This window comes from Parasteatoda tepidariorum, chromosome 10 (genome assembly GCF_982258835.1).
Source record: "Parasteatoda tepidariorum strain Cologne lab strain chromosome 10, Ptep-v5.0, whole genome shotgun sequence".
Lineage (NCBI taxonomy): Eukaryota > Metazoa > Arthropoda > Arachnida > Araneae > Theridiidae > Parasteatoda > Parasteatoda tepidariorum.
The window spans coordinates 20,359,743-20,376,872 of record NC_141764.1 but is presented as its reverse complement, the minus strand read 5'-3'; the positions used below and the strand labels follow the sequence as shown (position 1 = coordinate 20,376,872).

Below are 17,130 nucleotides of genomic sequence, written 5' to 3'. Positions count from 1 at the left end.
GATATTATAAACACATACAAACATGAAGGAAAACGCTAAAAATCAAGATAAAATATTTTTCATGAGGAATGAAAGGACAACTACGAAGTCTGGTACACAATTAGTGAATAATATTTTTAGGTTAAACATTTTCGGTAGAAAGCAAGTGCAGAATACAATGATGAGAAGAGAAATTATGGTAAATGTAAAGGAGCAATTTTGAATCTGTGATAACATAAACAAAAATATAGTAATTTTATACAGTAATAGAATACAAAATGTGTTAATATTTGAGTTAGAATTGAGCAATTTTCTATATTATAATATCTATAACATAAGCTCAATAACAGTGTTTAAACTAAAGGGGCATAAATTAATTTGTAAATAAAATATAAATTATTCAGGATGCCTAATGCAGTCTGCAACCGCACTCTTTACTTTTGAACAGTAGCAGCTTTAGTTATGAAAGAGGTGTTTAAGCATACTAAAGTGGCTATGTGTTATAAGATGAAACTGGATACAAGAGCACCTTGTACAAAATTGATGAGTAAGTGTTTCAATCTCAAAAACTACATGAGGTAGAACATGACTTAGTACAAACAGACATCTTGTAGGGATTATTGTAAGGAAGAAGGTTTAAATAATGTATTTGTCTGTTAGTGACATGATAAATTAATTTAGAAAGTAGTAAAAAAAAAAACCTAGCTAGTTATCACAACATACCATTATTTCTAAAGCACAAAATTTTAGTTTAAAAATCACAATAAAAAAATTTTCTTTTAAAGATCATTATTTCATTGCAAAGGTAGGAAACCAAAAATAAATTAATGCGCTTTTTAACATTTATTCCACACTGAGTCTATTTATTAAAAAATAATTATGTTTCACCTTTTTAAAATCATCTTGTACAGTTTTCAAGATAAAAACACTGACTCTTCAGTTTTCTACCAGATGGTGCTACAAGCAGTCTTATCTTGTAGAGCATAGTTACTTTACTATAACTGAACAACACTTTTTTAATTATAGCTGAGGCTGTTTTGAATATTAAAAACGCAGATAAAGATTTCAGTGGGCACCCTGTATTCAATGCAACTATACATTCTTAATAGCAGGTGTGACTGGGGGGAAAATATAAGCAAATTATTTTATTTGATTAAACATCTTAAAAACTAAAAAAGATTTAAAATTGTTTGGATAAGGACACTTGTCAATGTAATAAAACACTTAAAAATGTCTAAACATCATAAAAACTTTCTGAGTTACAAGAAAGACATTGGAAATTCTGGAAGATTATTGTCCCTCAGAAAGCCAGGAAATCAAGGTTAATAAAAATGGAATGTTCATCCTTATAATAAAGAAAGAAAATATTAAAACTTGGTTTAAATAATAAAAATTTCTTCAAAATAGATGAAAGAAAAATATTATACAAAGTGTCATAGCAAACAAACCACTACAACTTCTATTCGCATTCATCATTTATAACTAAAAACATACTTCTTTCACACTTAACTCTATACATTACATAGAAAGAAACATTTTTAGTTATTTGGCTTATTTTGACTATTAGACATTTTTTGTTCAACTATGCTCAGCAGCTTGTCCGAGAACTGTTGTAAAAAAGCATTCATGGAGTCCGGTTGGGAAGCGGCATGTTGCGGATACCTCTGATCGTGTGAATTCCCATTAGGAAAAGGGAAATTCATGCTAGGAAGCCTTCTCAGGGAAGAGTCATAAGGAACATCTAACGGCCAAGGATTTAGCATGTTAAAAGCTGGTCGAAGGTTTTGTTGCGCTTGCCAAACACCATCAGCTAAAGTATTAGTCATGGTCGACTTCTCTTCAAGTGGAAGATCCGTTAATGAGAGCTGGAATGATAAAAAAAAAAGCACCGTTATGTTGTCATATCATAAAAGTATTGAAATAGTTTATATAGAAACTATGTAAAATAATGGACTGTGGGGAGAGTCATATGAATGTCGAGTTATGTTGACCTTCATCTATGAAGAGGTACCCTAACGTAGAATTGAGTTAACAAGTTTTATATACTAGTGAATTGGAATTGTATTTTGGTAGTGGTAGATTCACTACATTACTCCTCCACCAAAATTTTATCTGTGATAGAATTCGATGAATGAGATACCATTAGTTGATTCATTGCTGTTTTCTGAGAAGCCAGGAGAGGTGTATTAATATCGCTGTACTTTTGAGTGCTGATCGTGAGAATTGTATTAAGTTCACGTTTGTGGTTGCTCTCGGGTTGTCATTAATAGTAGTGTATATGGGTCGACGTTGTGCGTGGTCGAGACAGAGTAGCACAGCACGAGGAGGTGGATAATGTCAACGTCACAAGTAGCAAGTCAACTGCAATATGGACCATCCATTATGTTCAAATCGCAGCGGGCGTTTCTGTCAAGGTAGGCGTGTTCACATCTCGCACGAAGGTCCCCAATGTGGGGAGAGAAGTTTTAGACAGTATCAGTTTTTATCTATGAAAAGGTATCCCAACATAGAATCGAGTTAACATGTTTTATGTACCAGTGAATTGGAATTGTAGTTTTGTAGTGGTAGACTGAGTATTGTACTGTAATGAGTCTACCACTACATGGACAAATGATATTAATTTTGAAGTACTCATTATTATTTTATTTAAAATAATGTACATTTTAAGAAACTTACTCTATGTAAAACATGCATAGCAAAGGAAGAAACTCTTGCCAAATTTTCTGCAATGCTCTCACACACATTAGGAGTCACTATAAAAGAAATGAAAAAAGAAAATATTTAACAAACACTAAACATAACATATAACATACAAATTCAAAGGACTTCTTTAAAACTAATTGACATTTTAAGAAATGTGATTAAGACACCATACACAAAAAAAAATACAAATATTTGAAAGTTGGTGCTTTCCTTCATTAAGTAGTTAAAATTGACAAAAGAAAAATGATTGGGGGAAAAATTCAACAAGCAGAGGAAGAAGAAACTAAGAAAAAAGAATAAAAAGAAACTAGGGGGGAAAAGTGACAAAAAGACAGGAGAAAGGAAAAATTATATATATCTGCAGACATTAAAGAAATGAAATAATGAGATTTTACTAGCGACATATTTTAGGCTACGAGTTAAGTTCTGATACATCATGCATAATCATGTAAGTCAAAAAGAGAAAGTCAAAATTGGAAATAATATAAGCACTTACATTTAGGGAAGTAATATATATACAGTAGAACCCGTTTAAGAAGTTTTTCAAGGGAGTGGAAAGAAACGACTTATTAAACGGGAAAACTTATTAAACGGTGAAACTTACAAACACATTAATAAAAAACTAAAAAATTTGAAATTGTGTAACTTATATTAAATTCTCAGCCTAATGAAATAAATATTGAATTTTAATATTCATTTAGAAAAAAAATTGCTAATAAATAAAAACAAAGTAACCTACTTTATTTTTTGTTTCATACAATGTAATATACGTTGTTACAATAATTGACTAGATTTCTGTGAGAAAAAATCGTGTAAAGTGGTTTGTTTTTGTCTTTTCTCACCTACCTTTAAGTGAAAATTGTCCAACTGCTGTAAAAATTTAAACATTTCGGGGGTACATTTTCAACAGTGTAAATAAATTTCCTAAAAGTATCCAGCCCTTTCCTGGCATCAGAAAAGCTAGGTGGTTTAGCAATATCTTCTTCAGTTTCACTCAATTCTTCTGTATCATTTGTAACATCACAAATATCCTCTAATGTCAGCATATCACAAGGTAAAATTTCGTTGTCAACGGATACATATTCTTCAAACGATGCTGTGAAATTAAGTTTATTTTTGAATGACTTCCAATCATTAACAAAATTTACGTTTGTTTCTTCGTCTTCATCTGATATTTCATATTCAGCTTCTAAGAGATATTCTTCAGTTGTATCTCCGTCAGAGAATCCAGCTTTCCGAAAACAGTTAGCAATGGCAGATGGTGTTATTAATTCCCATGCTGATACAATTAACTCAATCGCTTCTAACATATTGACTTTTTTTAGCTCTCCAGTATTTTCAAGTCCTTCCAGCATCCGTTTCACAAGTCGCATTTTATAATGCTGCTTAAATACCTTAATAACTCCCTGATCCATTGGTTGTAGAACAGAAGTAGAATTTGGTGGTAAGAACTGCAACTTGATGTTAGTGTACTTATTCTCCTTGGAATGAGCAGCGCAGTTGTCTACGAAGATTATGATGTTTCGTTTTTCTTTTCGCATCTTACTGTCTAATTTTTTCAAATACGTTTCAAAAATTTTAATTGTCATCCAGGATTTTTGATTACTGTCATAATCACAAGGCAGTGACTTAACATTTCGAAAGCATCTTGGTTTTTTCGATTTACCGATAACTAAAATCGGTAATTTTTCTATACCATTCATACTGGCCCCAACTAAAATTGTCAAACGTTCTTTACTGTTTTTTTCCGCCATAACAGGGTTCACCTTTAAAGGCAAAAGTTTTATCTAGTAAAAGATTGAAAAACAGTCCACATTCATCCATGTTAAAAATGTTCTTTGGTTGATACCCTGAAATAATTTCAGGTAATTTAGCTTTCCATTCTTCAGCTTCTTGTAAATCAACGCTGTTACAATCTCCTTTAATTGTTTTATAAACTAGACCAGCTCTTTTTTTCATCCGATCAATCCATCCATTGGAAGGCGTAAAATCAACATTCAATTTCTCCGCAATCTCTAATGCTTTTCCTCTAAGAAGAGTTTCGTTGACAGGTATGTTGGCGGATCTTGCTTGTTTAAACCATATCATCAGTTTCTCTTCAATATTTTCGTATTTTCCTTTCTTCACTTTTTTTACTTTCTGGGATGCACCGGAACAAGAAGAGTTTAAGATGATGTCTTTCTTAGCAATAATGCCATTTAACGTAGTAACAGGAAGATCTAAATTTTTTGCTATTTGAACTCGTGTTAATTGAGGATAGCTGTCAACAGCTTTTAAAATTTTTACTTTGTCATCAATAGATGGAGCTTTACGCTTAATGCCTTTGCAGGACATTTTCCACAAAAATCAAACTTTTTACGATGATTTTTAAGATAACATAAGCGCCTACACTAAGAAAATTTTCAACGAAATGCTGCTAAATGTTTAGATGTATCTTTCTCTTCAGTTATTGAATGGGTGTGGACAGCAGTGAAGTTCGTGAGTCACCAGGCTATTCATTTAAGGTGGACACAATGACAAAGCTATTCCCTACATTCTTATCAGTTTCATAGTTCATCTAAAGGTTCACATTCCTTTGCTCACACCTGTTCCTGATAAGTCACCTTTCTTTATAACAAAGGAGTGATGAAGGTCAGTGGTCAGTACCCATACATGTGTTTGTAAGGGCAAGTTAAAACTAAATAAGACATTTTAAATAAAATTTTAAAAAATTGAAATTAGGAGTGGAAACTTCTTAAACGGGAAAAAAACTTCTTATAAAAGTAAATTTAACATTATGGTAATTGGTTTTTTTAAAAAATAACTTCTTACGCGGGAAAACTTCTTAAAAGGGAACTTTTTAAGCGGGTTCCACTGTATATATATAAATCTTAATCTAAAGAAGTTTTTTTTAAAACCATTATTTATAATTACTTAAACTATTTCATAACCGTTGTTGAACAGGCGACCCAATTTTGGGTTTACCGGAACTGATGTTCAATTTTGTAGTCTTGTAATTTCGAACCTAATATAGAAGAAATGAGAATTTATGGATCAATCAAGTATTGGGAGAAATTTACCTTTGTGGAGGACTCTTTGATAGAACTAACATGCATTTGTGTTACACGGGGAGAAAAACCACGAAAACGCTCCACGGTTAGCCTGATGGCAAGGGATACTTTATTAACACTCAAAATACTGTAGTACTGACAATAGTACTATCCGTTGAGGAATAAGAGAAATATTTTTGCCATTAGTGGATATTTTATATCCAAATTTTAAAAATTTCAATAAATAGGAGAAATTTGAGAATATACGGGTAAACAGGAGATAGTCATAAAATACAACAGGAGACTTGGCAGGCATGAAATGTGATAAATTATGATAAATTTGTTTGTAATATTTTATAATTTAATTTAACATCCCATTATATTTTATTTATATTACATCACTAATTGTGTTCATTATATGCAAGTACAATGTTAAATAATAAAAGTTTCAGAAAATATTCATAGCTTACATGGCACTGAAGCTGGATCACACGAAAATAAAGAGGCATCTTCTGATTGACTTAAATTCCTCTTTCCCTCTGAGTTATCAGAATTAGAAAACGTGGAAGAAATCCCTGCCAGGCTGGGTTTGAGAGGCCTAATGTAATTTTTACGTGGGGAATATGACAGGTATCGGTTATTCTGCCAAGAGTCTTTACCAGACCTGAAGGAATCATTCGAAGAATTGTTCTTTAAGTCCCATTCGCTACGAGACTTCATCCTCAATTTTTGTAGTCCTAAACTAGAGGAAGACTCTACAGAGGAAGGTTTCAAATCTGGCGGATGTATACTATCCGTAAGACTGAAGTATCTGCTTCGCATGCCGTAGGGCCGGCTAGATGCCGAAGATCTATCATTCTTCATTGGAGTGGACTCAGTGGGTGATGAATCCGATGAAGAGTCTGACACATCACGATTCATTAGTTTGTTAGGAGTTTGGTTCCGTATTGGCAGTGGTTGTAGACTAGAACGTCCAGAGGGACTAGGTGTATTTCTTGAAAAGGACAAGCTGGTCGCAGAACGTTGGAAAGTTCGGTCTAAAGAGTACACGGATGAAGCTTTGCGGAGAGTTCCCGATAAGTTCTGTTTCTTGCTGTACAAGGAGCTGGAGCTGCTGCTACGAGACACTTCAGACTGGCTGGGAGTGGTTTTAGTTACTTGAACATCTTGAGAACTTTTGTTTGAGGTTAGGTTAGGGGACTGAGGTGGGGAAGTAGATACTGAGGCTGGATACATTTTGCTTTGACTCCATAATGGTGCATTAGATTCCGGACCTGAATAATAATTAAAAAAAAAAAAGATTAATAAATACAGGATGGAGCAGATAATTACATAAAATTGAATAAATAAACTCATATTTGCCAAACAACAGATAAGGAAAAAAATCCCAATACTAAAAAATATTCCACATAGACGAAATTTTAGGGATATTTTAAAACAAATGAGATTGAATTTAAAACCTTTCTTTACATTTAATAAATCCTAAAAATTCACAGTTTGAAATAACAAAATATTAATTTGTTTTTACGCAGCTGCAGCTAAAAAAAATTTAAGGTTATAAAAAATCATAGATAATTTTTTACTAAGTGTAAAAAAAAACAATTGAAGAGATTTTTGTTAAAAATTTCTTATCGTATAAATTTTTAAAACATTTTCGTTATAGGTAAGTTAATTTTTACAATCAATAACATTACTCGCATAATTTGGCATGTACACAATAAGCAATGTAAAAAAATATAAATACAAAATAAATTTTTTTTGGAACTTTCTTACAAATTATCTAAATTTTAGATACTTTTTTAAAGATATAAAAATTAAGAGACTAAGAGAAACTATCAAAGTCCAGAAGTCTGGTTGCAACAGGAATAATTTAATGTAAACATTGCATAATTCATAAAGACGTAACATTGGATTGATGCAGGCAATTCAAAGATCATATCACATCTGATTTTTATGGATTGAAATTTTATGGATTCTCGAAAGAATATCATTAATAAAAACAGGTTTCCTAACATTTTGCAATTTTCACAAGTCTTTGTTAAGCCTGAATAAAATAAACAAGCATACCTTACATGGAAATAAAAAAAAGATTTTGATGAAATTTTACAAAATCAACAAAATGCAATTCCTTTTAATTTGCCAAAGAAATTATAAAAAAAAAAATCCCATAAAAATGTTTGGGTTAAGGTTACAAAGTTAAATCCTTCTTACTATTTTCACTTTGTCTCAGAGTTAGAGACAGGCCCCTTTTCAGAGATTGCGATAAATCCATCATAGAAGCAGCTCGACGAATATCACCTAGAAGTTTTGATAAGACATGTGAATATGTAGTTTTATACTAAAAAAATAAATAAATAAAAAACATTTTTTTCAATACATACCAGGTGTGCCATTGGAGGGTACTTTAAACATTTCTCTATCTGGAGTACTGTGCAAATCAGCTATGCTTTTACTACTACTTAAGCCTCGTCTGTATCCAACCTAAAATTTGTTCATTAAAAAATATAATTAAAACTTAGAATTTATATGACATAAGATTAATAAAAAATTGTCAAAATTTCATACAAAAATCAACAAATTTTTAATATTCTTCAACTGTCATCATCAGTGCAAAGGTTGAGAGAAATGTGTGTTTTTTCCTTCCCCATATGTTGCATTACTATTTTATGCTTCACATACTTCCGAGTTTTATGATTTTCACATAATCCTGTCTAATGTCAATTGATTGGTAAATTCTTTTTATTATGTGTCTTGGACATTTATTTATAGTGCTGAACTTTCAACTGAAACAACATTCTGTCTTCATATTTTTCAAACAGCGACAGAAACAATGTCAAAATAGAACTCAGAATTAATTTTAAGAATGAAATATGTTGAATTAACAAAAATTATAATAAAAAATAAGACTTGAAACATATAACAATTTCCTAAAATTATTAAATGCATAAATTATTTACTACATCTCATTAAAATCTGAACAAAAAAAAAGAAATAGTGTTTGATCAAAATTTAAACTTTACATATGTAACTAACAAAATGTATGATATGATTGACAACTATAATGACCTAAATAAAGTGAAATCATTTTTAAAGTTTAACTAAATCATATTATATTCTTACAAAATAAGCACACAACATTTAGTGCTAAAACTTTAAACTTAAAAAGCGTCCATAAGCAAGAAAATTTCTACAACCAATTGAGACAACATTTATGTTACATACAAAATTAAGAAGAATCTTTTTAATTTAATAGTTTAATATTTTAAAATAAAAACAAACAGTACATATGGGTTACAATTTTCAGTAATTTTTTAAGTTTGTAATACAACAAAACCTTTTTTTTTAACAATAGTATATTTCAGACAACTCACACTTTCTAATTTCTTTTTAGCATCACTTAATGCTTTCAATAGTTCTTCTCTTTTTCTTGTAGGTGTACTCATCTGAAAAAAGATCAACATAAGTTAATCTTTTTATTATAAATTATTCTGGAAATGCTAAAAGTGTGCTTTATATTCTAGAAATTCTTCATTATATTCTAGTTTCATTTCTTTTTTCTGCATAAAAATTCGGCTATTAAAGCAATCAAAAAGAGGAGACTTACATAAAAAGCTTATGTTAGTTTTTATCACATACTGGAGGATGAAATTACCAAATTTTTTTCTTCTCAATGAAGTTCTTTTTTTTCCTTCAATTTTTTAATCTTTTTGTGGAAAGAAAAAATAAATAAAAGATTATCATTTTATGCATACATAAAAGAATACATATATTTGAAAAAAAAAAAAAAAATCCTTTTTTTTTGCTGCACTTAGTCGTCATTATTGATTTGCGCCATTCCACGAATTAGCGAAAAAATCACATGTCTGAATGTTTCATCAAACATATGATATACATATTACAGTCAAAGCCCACTGTAGTGAACACGGCTTATAGTGAATTCCCGGATATAGTGAACGAAATGTTCGGTCCCGTGTCTTGCTATACACGTATAATGCTATTTTTTGTGGATAATCATTTTCAAATCAAAATGATTATCCACAATCAAAACCAAAAAAGTGAGGAAGTTGGATATAATGAACTTTTTTCTGTCTTCGACTGATTTTTTTTCATTTTTTCTTCATTTTGTTTGTAATAACTTTGAAATTTCTTCAAAATAAATACATATATAGATTTTTAAAACCATCTATTGAGGGGAATATAGTGATAAGCATTTTTTCTTGTTTGCTTCCTTTATCTCACTTTCCCACCCTGAACAAACCAAGCAGATGTTTCCAACCCAGGCAGATGATGCATCTGTAAGGTGTCAGTGGGATCAATATGCATTTTCTGTCAGAGGGAATGAGTAATTATTCATTATAGGTAAAAGGGTTGGACACTAATATGTGTTGATAAGGCCCTCATTTCAACTCCTTTTTGCTCTCAGTTCAGTTAAAAAAAAACCTGCAAACAAGTATCTCAAATTTAACTATGGCGAGCAGTAAGCATAAAACGTTCTCCATTGATGATAAAATGGGCATAATTAGATAAATTGAAAATGGATGCAATCAAGCTGATATTTACAGAGAATATAAACTACCCAAATCAGCAGTTTGTAACACATGGAAAAATAGGCAATTAATAATTTCTGCTCATGAAAAAAATTTAGATGGCATAAAAAAGTTGAGAAAAGCAGATCACAAGGATGTTGAAGAAGCATTACTGAAGTGGTTCAACATTAAAAAAAAGCCGCAATCTACCAGTATCTAGGCAAATGTCGATCAATTTGCTAAGCGATTTTGTGTGCTTACTTTTATGTGCTCAAATGGCAGGTTATACAGGTTTAAAAAGCGGAATAACAGAAATTCTGGAAAAATTATCTGAGAGTCGGGAAGTGTTTCCATTTCCGATGTTGAGGATTGCTCATCAGCAGAAGATTACTATTTTTTTTTGTACCCAAGATGAAGAGTAATGAAAAATAACACATTTTTTGCTACTACATAATAATTTTCAGCCATTTATTTGAATAATGTGTAATAAAAGGGAGGAGTTTGGGAACCATTAGTTAAATTGCCTGCGTAACGGATATAGTGCACTCCCGGTTATAGTGACCAGAAATTTCACTCCCTTGAAGGATCACTGTAGCGGAGTATGACTGTAGTACCATTTTAAAATACATATACAATAATTAATTGCTACTGAACATGCTTGCATTTTTAAACTAATCAGGAAAAATGTTCATCAATCATCATAAACAAGATACATAATTAGAAATTATACAAAGAGTAATATGACCAACCTGTCTCTCTGGTGGAACAGGGGATTTAGAATTTCCATTAGTAAGGATTCTAGAAGGAAAAAAAAATACATATTTACACAAAAAATATCTAAAAATTATGTGCTTAAATAAAAAATAAATATTAAATTATATTTAAAATTTGATATTTTAAAGATTGATGACTAAACACTGTGCAACAATGATCTTATTCAATTTAATTAGAAAGGCAGGTTTAAAAATCTTTCATACAAAAAATAAAAATTATGATTTTCACAAACTGTGGATAGAAATGGTATTTTTTTAAATGACCAAAATGGTTTTGCTCTTAGATTATTAGGAGAGCAAGAGATTGAAAATTTTTATACTACGCAGTGATGTACAAGATTTATTTATTAGCATAATTGATAACTCTGTATAAATCAAATGAAAAGATTCTATTCAATAGAACATAAGAATTAAAAAAAATAAATATATTACCTCCTTGTTTGTAAATGAGATCCAGCCAAGAACTTTGCAGATATACTTTGCCTGTAGAAATTTTTATCAAAAACATCATCTGAGTGCAATTCAATGGAATCTGTTTTCTCTAAACTCTCATAATTGCTTTTCATAAACTTTTCCCTCTGCCCCAGCCTTTCCAGATTCTCAGTACTAATACACAAGGAGCTCAGGAATGATCGATCACTATCAATGGGCGTGCTAACTTCTTCGTCATCACTGTTTGCTTCGTGTTCTGGAAGGGGGAGGAGGCAATAAATATATGAAAAGGTATGAAATATATACTTACAAACAAAATTTATACAGCTGACCCATTTGTCCCAAGATTGGACCAATATATTTAAAAACAATTTAATACAGTGCTACCAATTTTTAAAATTATCGTACCTGGTCCAAACCACAAGAGAAAAAAGAAAAGTAATGGTCAAAAACCCAAATAGATCTAATGACTAGCTAAGCATTAATCACACTTTTGCAGAAATATCTACGAAATATATGGCATTAAGATTTGAAAAAAAAAAATTCAAATAATAATAAAGGAAAAACACTTATTGTTCAAAACGAATTCACCTTCGGCATAGAGCAAAATGAATCAACGGCAACAAAATACAAATACTGGTATTTAAAAACTTGTTAATTGCCATATTATTTTTCAAGTACATGCTTTCAAATTTCTGGTATTTTTTATTTTATCAGAAAACTGCAATCGCCCCCAAAACATTTGAAGTTATTTTACACTAGTTCAAAATTTCATGGGGTCTGAATTTGGTTAAAGATTTCATTCAAGTTCAAGTTATTTTTTTCTAATTTATGGCTAATATTAAAATATGAATAATATTTAAAAGTAGTCTAATTAATAAAATTTCATATTTAGGATAACAATTACTTCAGAGTTATTTAACTAATAAATTTTATGTTTAAAATATGTTAGTTTTTTTTGTTACATTATTGGTCCGAAAATTTAAATCCTACATTTACTTGATAACGACAAGATTTAGTTGTAAACGATATACAACATTTAAATTTTACATAAATCTACGAGATGTCAGGAATTAGTTTTATTCACTTTAGTAATGAACCTGTTGTGTTAACCATATTTTTAGAAATAATAATTAAGTACCCACTAAAAATGCTACTCTGGCCTCCAACAACATTGTATCTTTTAGGTGTGAGCCATAGCTTAATTATTCCTAAATTGATGTGTTTTTAATTTAAGGTCTGTTGCCCCTTATTCTTTAAGGTCATTGTTTGGTCATCTACCGATTCTCTAGTAAATTAAAAAAATTGTGATGTTAATGTTTATCATGATTTCATCATCAAGGGCTCTGCCTGCCTACCAAGATTTCAACATGCATGGTTTTATTCCCAATCATTTTTCTATTAAGGAATTCAATACCAAATCAGGAAATTATTAAGCAAAACTTTTATATGCTGAAAATAATTTATATATGGTGAATTTTTTTTCAATCATGTATGTTACTAACCCAGTGTGTTTATTGCTAGTGCTTCTCCTTGATGGTGCTCAAGTTTAGGTTTTTGGGCATATCCTGGATTTTCCTTTGAGATTTCATTATTGGCACAAACATGAAAAGAACTAAATGAAATATAATACCAAATCAGTAATACATATATAAAAAACATTACACACTCACTGTACATAAGTACAAAATATTATACAAAATTAAATATTTGATATTATTCATAAAACTACAGTCTGCAAGAAACAGAATTTTATGCAACTGTTTAACAAGTAGACTTGATAATACAAGTAAATAAAAACAATATTTTGCAGAAAAGATGAAAAAATGTAAAAATTACATTATAATATAAGTTAAGTCCCATCAGACATCAACTAAAAAAATGAGACAATCTAGCGTGATCCACCGGTGGGTCACCCAGGCGTGATTGTGTTAAAGCAAATTTTCACCAGCCTAGTGAACACAGGAATGACGAAAACTGCAATTATGGTTTAGAAAAAGTGAAAGAATTCTGCAACAATCATTCGTTAGTCGAAGGAGTCAGGAAGTTATAGGTTACACAATTTCAAAACAAAAAGCAAAGGTTATGTTTAAGAAAATCCAAAAAGCTGTTAAGACACAATTATTTTGTACTAACTTATATTTAGATTTTTATAAATCAAAGAAAAAATTAACCGTCTTTCAGTGAAATATATATTAGACAAGAAAAAAGCCTAATATATGTTAATTTAGTTTTAAACTTGTTGGTAAAGAAAGGAATTGGATATTTCAAGTCTAAAGAATAAGTTTAAGTATACTAAAGTATTATATGACATAGCAACTAGTTATTACATATAATGTTTCATGACAAAAATAAAAAGTAACAATTCAAATTGAATCATATAAAAAAGAAGCACTAACACATCAATGACATCAGATCCATCTTCAGAGATAGGGTAGTAAATCATTTCGCTTATTTCAGAATCAGACCGTTCATCCTCTGCATCCAAGTCTTCTGAACGTAAGACATTTGAATTAGACAGTGGAAATGCTCGTTCTCTTTTGTTTCTGAGATTACCATCGGGATGGCGCAGAACTGCATTATTTACACCACCATTCATTTCCTAGGAAAAAAATTACAAGACTCTTTACTCAAAATGCATTAAAATTACTATTCAGGGGCACACATGGATGAAGAAACTTTCCTGAATAACCAGCCACAAAAACTTTAAAATAGCATGTTGGGATCACAAAATAAGTAATGTAAAACTGTAATTGCAAAAAACTTAGGGTGTACTTAGATCCTATTTGGAAGTACATGTATGGCTCACATATGCAAAAAAGAAAAATCTAAAATTTAATTTCTGTTCAGAAAACGGATTTCGTAACTGTATCCGATTAATGCGATGTTAAATTGACTTTTGAAAATACAATTTTTCTCCAAAACAATATGACTAATGTTGAGACAATAAACAAATAAAATGGCTAGTAAAAAGAAATAAGTTTTTCAATACAGTAGTATTTTTATCCAAAGCTGTGAAAGAAAGATATATTTTTTTTCCAGAGCTATGGATGCTTTCTTAGTGTTCAAGTGGTAAGTCAAAAGGTTTTGTGGACCAACTTTAATCCAATCCATGACCACAAATTGCCCATCCTGGTAGTATTAACAAATGTACCATTTCCATAAATTTAAAATGGAGTGACAAAATAAAAGTAAAAGTGACTTTTAAAAAAGTACTCAATAACCAAAAGTTATAACATAGAAAAAAGGCAATTAATGCAGAATATAAATTAAAGATTTAAAAAAGATAAATGCAATTAGGTCAAACATGTGTATAGAATAAAATTGTTGTTGCTGAATGTTTATGTTATCGAAATGGAATTCAGAGATGAGTGGATCGGAGAAAGACGTATTTATTAGTACGTTACACAAACAGAGAGTTATACAGTTGGAAAGTACACTGGGATAGAACTAATGGAAAAAAAATCAGAGTAACAGATTAACTTGAATTTACAGCCTTCTTGGCTTTACATTCAACATACAATCAGAACAGGAATGCATGTGGATGCAGAAGAAAGCTGCTTCAAATAAATAATAGTTTTTTTCTCAACAGTTTATAATGTGCTACATACATGTAATATTAAAATAATTATATATATTATCTAATTCTTATATCGATCTTGTATTTAACCCACTATCAATTAAAATTTCAAAAAAAGTGTAATAATATTGATTTAATTATCTAAGAAAATTTGGTGATGTAGTCTTTAGTGGCAGGGGAAACTGATCACCCACATTATTAAAATATTAATAGACCTCAGTATTTTTAAGAAAGATATGAAAACCCTCTTCAAGGTGAAATCCATAATATAAAGTTAAATTTCTAGGGCCTTTGGACCCTGCCTAAGCATATTCCGATTTTAATATTCGAAATCCTACAGCCACTGTTCTCTACCATGACCAGCTATGCTAAATTCTCAATGTTAATGCCTTTAAAATATATATTTATCGACATAATTTTTTATTACGAAGTTCATTACATATATGATTTGAAAAAAATCATAGGCAAAATTAAATATTAAACACAAAAATATTGTTTTGAATTTTACATTTTCTAGAAGAAATTCAAAGAAAAGCAGACTATTCAGCCCTGTTTTCCCCATTTTATAGTTTTGTTTCGAAAATGAGATCTTGATTTTAAAAATTTTCTATTTGAATATTGGAGTAATGATTTTATTTTAAAAAAAAAAAAAAAAAAAATAAGAAAAGAAAAGCAGTTTGTTAAGTATTCTTAGTGTCACTATAAATTAAAGGAATTGAAGTTTATGTAAATAAATTGAATTAAAAAAGTCCTTAATAACATGTTTAGAAAATTTACAAAAGGAATGTGCTCACCCCAGCAATGCTTCCATTTAAAATTTCTCTTCTGCTCTGTTCCATTGAATTGAAGGAATCGTTTGGGAGCTATAATAAAATAATTATTGGTAAATATATTTTTATGTGAAAAACAATTTTAGAGTTAAAAGAATTAATAACTTATAGTTGTCTATTAAGAATTTAGACATGATTTAGAAGGAATTATTATTTTACTCACATTAGTAGATTCATTCTGGTTAAAATCTTCATTTCCATTTTTGGCCTGATGCTCTTCTAAAAGAGAGAATTCAAATTTAATTATACGGACAATTCAAATAGGCTATTTCTAGAATTAAACAAACCATGATAAAACCTCTAGTAGATTTTAAAAACTTATTGTGCATTACTCATATTTATTTAAAAATAGTGATCTTTTATGTTGGAAAAAAAATAGAAAAATTAATGGAGAGCTTTAGAGATTTAAAATATTTAATCCCCAAACCTCAATTATCACATGTTCAGATAACTACATTCCAAATGATATGATTTTATAAGTATTTTTACCTCTCATATTATATTTTTCATTTGTATTATAAAATCAGAAGAAACTGTGAAAATATTTTCCTTTTTCGTGATTCTGTACAGATATTTTTTAAAAGGTCAAAATTTTGTAAAAAAAAAAAAAAAAATATTAATTTATTGAATCTAAAACTAATCGACAGTTAGTTTTTTATTTATTTATTTATAATTTTTTTTTTATGTCAGAGTGATAAAAGCGTGAACATAAATTTATTATTCATGGAGCAATTCAAGAAGCACATCTTCCAAACAGTTGTAGTTTTAAAATTAAAAAGGACTCTAATTTCTCACAAAAATAAAATTTCGTGAAAGGAATATCTTTAAACTGAAAAAGATTATGATTTGTTCGTTATATCGATAAAATTTATGAAAGGACCATTTTCATGTTAAAATAGTGTGTGAAAGGTCTATTTAAGGATGAAATGTACTTTTCAAAATGGCCTCTGGTTATAATGTAATTAAAAAAAAAAAGTTTTAAGAAACATTTGTCACTAGAAAAATAAGCGTTCTTTCTAGCAAATTTAGAGATTTACAGAAATAAAATTCGCTTTGTAAAGGAAACATACAAAGTCCTTTTTTTTCTCACCTGGAACATTAGGAAAAGGTATAACAGAGTCAGCCTCCAAAAAAGATCGAACCACAAGGCCTTGGCCATCAACTCTCTGAGCCCAACGCCCTCTAGGGGGTATGGGTGGGGGTAAATTCTGATTAGAATTGTCAGGCAGTTTTTCAAGTACCTAAATATAATACATAAATTTTATAGGAAATATTGAA

At 29.9% G+C, this 17,130-nt stretch overlaps 1 protein-coding gene across 2 annotated transcripts in view; it reads right to left on the bottom strand.

The window, feature by feature from the left end:
• The window catches only part of LOC107456011 (mitogen-activated protein kinase-binding protein 1), a 90,906-nt gene continuing 73,776 nt past the window's right edge, over positions 1-17,130 (bottom strand). For both annotated transcript variants that reach the window (XM_016073776.4, XM_043051177.3), the window contains exons 21-33: positions 16,943-17,093; positions 16,016-16,071; positions 15,817-15,885; positions 13,842-14,044; positions 12,948-13,057; positions 11,443-11,698; positions 10,987-11,035; positions 9,083-9,154; positions 8,093-8,192; positions 7,923-8,009; positions 6,182-6,985; positions 2,656-2,732; positions 1-1,844 (exon numbers count right to left, since the gene is read on the bottom strand). In XM_016073776.4, coding sequence (XP_015929262.1) covers positions 1,518-1,844; positions 2,656-2,732; positions 6,182-6,985; positions 7,923-8,009; positions 8,093-8,192; positions 9,083-9,154; positions 10,987-11,035; positions 11,443-11,698; positions 12,948-13,057; positions 13,842-14,044; positions 15,817-15,885; positions 16,016-16,071; positions 16,943-17,093 — 2,361 coding nt within the window. In that variant the 3' untranslated portion in view covers positions 1-1,517. The remainder of the gene's footprint in view (positions 1,845-2,655; positions 2,733-6,181; positions 6,986-7,922; positions 8,010-8,092; positions 8,193-9,082; positions 9,155-10,986; positions 11,036-11,442; positions 11,699-12,947; positions 13,058-13,841; positions 14,045-15,816; positions 15,886-16,015; positions 16,072-16,942; positions 17,094-17,130) is intronic.